General features: G+C 44.1%; 1 protein-coding gene across 1 annotated transcript; it reads left to right on the forward strand.

Moving 5' to 3' along the window:
• Positions 1-1,993: 1,993 nt before the first annotated feature.
• LOC123187412 (putative F-box protein At4g22180) lies at positions 1,994-4,469 on the forward strand. Its single transcript, XM_044599275.1, has 3 exons — positions 1,994-2,146; positions 2,232-2,352; positions 2,471-4,469. The coding sequence occupies exon 3, from the start codon at positions 2,474-2,476 to the stop codon at positions 3,965-3,967; it is 1,494 nt and encodes a 497-aa protein (XP_044455210.1). The 5' UTR covers positions 1,994-2,146; positions 2,232-2,352; positions 2,471-2,473; the 3' UTR covers positions 3,968-4,469.
• Positions 4,470-5,410: the final 941 nt, after the last annotated feature.

A 5,410-nucleotide genomic window follows, 5' to 3' on the forward strand; every position in this document is an offset into this window, starting at 1 on the left:
AGATGAACTCTAGGCCATGGAGGAGGCTCGATGTCACGCTTGCTCCTCTCGCACGCCTGATTGTGACCAGCAGGAGCAGGATTCCAACCCCGCGCGCTCCGACCATCGCCATCGGCAACGATTATTGCAAGCGAGGGGGGAGGAGGGGAGGGGACCCCGGCGGTAGCGCATCCGATGGAATTCTGGGTAGAGCATCCATCCGCGGCCTTGCGATGTTGAGCCGAGGCGGATTGAGCGCGTGGAAGTTGCTCCACCTCGCTGCGTGCGCTGGATCTGGAGAGCTCGCCTCCTGAATGACCCAGAACAGGAGCTCCACATCCGATGCGCCATCGACGCCGGTGAATCTCGTGTATTCCTCGAACGTGGCATGTTGAATGATGACGTCGAAGAGATCTGACCACTCCGAGCGGTCTGGGAACCTCTCCCGCACCACCCGTTCCATCTCCCGATACGCCTTCGGTGAGTTCGCATCGACTGGGGGAGGCGGAAGCAACAGTGGCTCCGCCACCCGCGACGCCGGCCGAAGACGACGAGGAGCGCCGCGACGGTGAGGTGCTGTCATCCGCCCCAACGATGGAGGAAGCAGTGGTTGAGCGCAGAGGATGCGTGGTAATGGCGAGCGGGTGGTAGGTAGAAGAATGATGGGAAGGGAAGGAAATCGCCTCCCAGGCTCCGCTCCCGAGGCGTCCATCCTAAACCCTAAACTCCACGTCTATCACCGGGTCCTATATTTGGATATCGAGGAAGTCTATTTCAAAACTGATGATTTTTTTTGGAAATGGATGAACTTTTTTCGTGCGTTTGTTTTTTTGAGTGGAGAACGAAGCGTATGTTTTTTTAGGAAAGAACGAAGCGTGAGCTGGCGAGCGATTCGCTGATTGCCTGGCTGGTCCATACCAGGTGCCGTGTTCGCCTGCTAGTTGGGCCGGCCCACGAGCAGAGGCACGTGAGCGCTGTGCGAAGAGGAATACTCGCAGCCGCCTCGACGGGGATCCTATACGGTGCGTACCACGCCCGCGAGCGCCATGGCGCGTACCCCCGGTTTAGGGAAAGGTTCTAGAACCTTCCCTGAACCGGTTTTTTATGTTTGTCTTTCGGTTTTTCTTTTTCTTTTTTCGTTTTTTCTTTTCCTTTTTCTGTTTTCTTTTCATTGTTTCTTTACTTTTATGTTTTCATTTTTATTCTTGTTTTCCAATTTCCTAAAATCTATTAATTCGTGATTTGTTTTCTAAAATTATTTTTTTAATGATGAACATTTTTTCCAAAATTGTGGTTTTATTTTCACTACATTGTTACTCTTAAATCATGAACATTTTTTTGAAACTGTGAACATTTTTAAAAAACTCACAAACTTTTTTTTTGAAATCATGAACAATTTTTTAGAAAGTTTTGAAGATTCTCTTAAGTCATGAACATGTTTTTCAAATCATGGACATTTTTTTGAAATAATGAACATTTTAAAATTAAAGTCTACTTTTTCAAAATCATGACAATTTTTTTCAAATTTTTGAATATTTTTTGAATTAGCGAACATTTTTTCCAAATTCGTGAACATTTTTTTGAATCATGAACATTTTTCCCAAATTCATGAATGTGTTTCGAATTAGCGAACATTTGTTTGAATTTTTTAAATTATGAACATTTTTTAAGTTTGTAAACATTTTTTTACAAATTCGTGAACAATTTCTGAATTCCAGAGCATTTTTCTGTAATCATGATTTACTTATTTTGTGAACATTTTTCAATTTCACAAACATTTTTTTGAAATCGTGAACATTGTTTTAAATTCATGAACATTTTTTAAATTTGTGAACATTTTTTGCCAAATCATGATTGTTTTATTCAAAATTAGCAACTTTTCTGACATTTAGGACCTTTTTCATATCCCGAATTATTGAAAAAAAGAAAAAAAGAAAAAGGAAACATCCGCAAAAAAAAAAAAAACAGGCGGCGTCCCGGCCACACATGGGCCGGCCCAGAAGGGGAGCGGGGGGTGCGCGCCCGCTTCCTTCCCAGCGCGTGCTGCGCCCTATAGGCGCTCCCCCGCCTCCACCCTCCTCTGCTTCCAATCAGGTCAACGCTGCGGCTGCGCCCCCTCCCTCCTCTGCTGCGGCTGCTGCGGCTTAGATCTCCCTCTTCAATCTGGGTATCACCTTCCGCCGCATCTGATTTGGCTATGTTTCACCTTCCGCCGGTTATTGCTCTAATAATTTCCTTCCTCCCTTTGGTAGAGAGATAGGAGGATTCTGAGAAGCAAACCGAGTAGGACTCCTCGAATCAAGTCCGTCCCTTCATCAGCAAAAGAATCCCCGAGTGCCCAATCCAATCCAGTTCTTCGCGTATTCGAATCAGGTTTGTCCTCCGTTTGTGATCTATAAGTTACCCACAAGAACTCTTATCCTCTGTTTCCATCCAAAGTTGTAATTTTTTTTTAATTAAAGCTTATATATATATATACGGATGCCTGTAGATTATGAAGTCCGGCGGTACGCCTGAGAATAATCGGCGCATCGCGGAAGCTGCGTATTTTCCTCCAACGTCATTGGGTCTTTGCAAGTCGTCCAAGATTGATTTTGCCTATACGGAGGCCTGTAGCCTAGCCTGGACAATGAGCTTATGGAGTCTCGCTATACACCCAGCATATCTGTGCTCGCTAGTCCTCAGAGCTTTGCCTAGGCTGCTGCGCCTCACTCCAAGTTCACTGAAGAAATTGTGCAAGCATCCTCCACTGATCAAGACTATGGAGGGCGCATCGCCTGAGCTGCCTCAGGACATCTTGATGGGTATATTTGCCACCCTCGAGATCCCTGACCTCCTTCGTGCCGGCTCAGTCTGCTCCTCCTGGCGCTCCGCGTACTCCAGGCTCCGCAGCCTTGGGCACTACACGCGTCCCCAGACGCCGTGCCTCCTCTACACCTCTGAATCTGCCGGCGAGAGCGTTGCTTGCCTCTACAGCCTCGCGGAGAAGAGGACGTACAAGCTAGCTCTGCCAGGGCCACCCATCAGAAATAGGCATCTGATTGGGTCCTCGCAAGGTTTGCTTGTTACAGTTGATGACAGATCAGAGATGCACCTTGTCAATCCCATCACTGGTGAACAGATTAATCTCCCTTCGGTGATCACCGTTGAGCATGTGAAACCCATCTATAATGACTCTGGTGCTCTTCACCAGTACGAGTACTCATACCACTCCGCAAAAATGGTTTACGGTCCGCCATCAATTTTGGCTCTTGGAGAGCTGAGGAACAAGCTTCACCATAAAGCTTTCGTGTTTTCTGATACATGCAATGGATACATTGTGGCGCTCATACACAATCCAGCTAGTCAGCTCTCAGTTGCAAGGGCAGGGGATGATAGTTGGATATGGCTGCCACCATACACCAACTATGATGATTGCATTTACAAGAATGGCCTGCTGTACGCAGTCACTTCATTTGGGCAAATTCACGCTTTCGATCTAAGTAGCCCTGTTCTCACGATGAAGATGATTACACAGGAGCTAGAGCCTGAGGACCGGTTTCTGAATACTTACATTGTCCAAGCTCCATGGGGCAATCTTCTTCAAGTGTGGAGATTATGTGAGCACTGTGATTTAGAACCCGAGCCTGGGGCATCTGTGTTTTGGAGCACTGGAAAACTCAAAATATATGAAGTCGATGCTTCGTCAGGAGAGAAAATTAAGAAAATCAGTTGCTTGCGCGACCATGTGTTGTTTCTTGGGCACAATCAATCACTTTGTCTTACTGCTCAAGACTATCCCGCTCTCAAGGGAAACCATGCCTACTTTACCGATGACAGTGTGCTTTGGACAAGGGGACTCAAGAACAATCCCCGTGATATGGGAATTCTCGACTTGGGTAATAACAGCAGGGAGGAACTTTTTTCTCCCCAGCTTTGGTCCAACTGCCCGGCTCCTGTGTGGATTACACCCAATCTTAGAAAGATGAACCTGGCATTCAATGAATAGGTTTTAGCTTCCTTTATCTATAATTATAGGTAATAATTATTTAGTTTGGTAGGCGGTGGTCCTGTGTTGATGAACTCTGTACTCGTACACTAGAACAAGTTTTTAAGAAGTTTCATGGTAAGCGTATGGCAAAATATGAGGAAAAAAGTAGACTTGTCCAAAAATATCATCATGCACCATACAAAAAGACAAGATTGTACTTATATTACAAAACATGAGTGCAGTCTTTTTTCCTCTTTATCCTAATTAGAATGTACATGGATCATGTTTTTGCACAAATTTTGTATTTTCTCATATTTATTATGTACTAGTGCCACTGTTATTTTTTTTCTTTGATCTTCTTGAGTTGTATAGAATATAGAGGATAATTTCTCATGTAGTTCTCCACACAATAAGATGTGTCAAATCAAATGTAAAAGTTGAGGGATTTGGATGAACTTGCAATATGTACTCTACTGTAACATTCAATCTTGTATGTTGCTGGATTTGGATAATAACATCAGGGATTTGGCATGTTATTTTCATTCAACTACGCGTTAGAAATATAAGAATTGTATTGTCTCTTTGCTGATGTAGAAGATAAGTGGTAAAATTTGCGATAGAGCAGGATGAAAGTATGCATTGTTGTTCTTTCAAAATGCACATCTGGCTTGTTTAAGTATACTGTACAGTGGCAATCTGCTTTGGCAGCTATATATATACACTTACAAACGTGCATCATTTGAATAGCTCATTCCGGGGGCTGAAAGACATCTGTCAGCATGTGTGTTGGCTTAGCTGCAGCTAGTTGGACATGGACTAAGCTGAAATAGCTTGTCTTTCAACAAAAACAAACTATCTGACCAATCTATTTTTTCGAAATAAAATAAGATGTGTCCTTTCGCCTATCTTTGAGCAGAGCTCTAATTCCCTCCTTGTTGCCAGCTTATGTGCCCCATCTGACCTGGTATGTTTCAGCATACAGATCCAGCATCTGTGAGCCGCTTACATTTGGTTTTATATCCATCTTGGCCTAGCTGATCTGTAACGGCACTATGTTGTCAATCTGCTTGCTTGTGCACCCCTGAATAGTGCAGGATACAGAGGCTATTTTTCACTTGGCGCAAAATAGGAAAGCTACATTATAACCTCCTTGGTGCTGTAATTTTTTTAACTATATTTTGGCTGCCCGTGTGTCTTAGACATGGATTCCAGTACCAGTACTACCTTTGTTAAGTTTTAGTCTTGGCTCTTTGGTATATCTGTCGCTGTCTTTTTGCCTTTGTTTCTGCTAAAATTAATCGACTGGTTTTGATTTCTTGCTCATTCGAAGTTTGTGTGCATCAGATTTCTTTTAAGTGTGAATCTCAGAGCATGGTTCGATCTCTTTTCTGGTTTTGTGTCTTGCGGTCTGTTTTTTTTACTGGGTTTCCAAGTAAACCGACCTGGTTTGAGGTGGGGAGG

This window comes from Triticum aestivum, chromosome 2A (assembly GCF_018294505.1).
Source record: "Triticum aestivum cultivar Chinese Spring chromosome 2A, IWGSC CS RefSeq v2.1, whole genome shotgun sequence".
NCBI classification, from domain to species: domain Eukaryota; kingdom Viridiplantae; phylum Streptophyta; class Magnoliopsida; order Poales; family Poaceae; genus Triticum; species Triticum aestivum.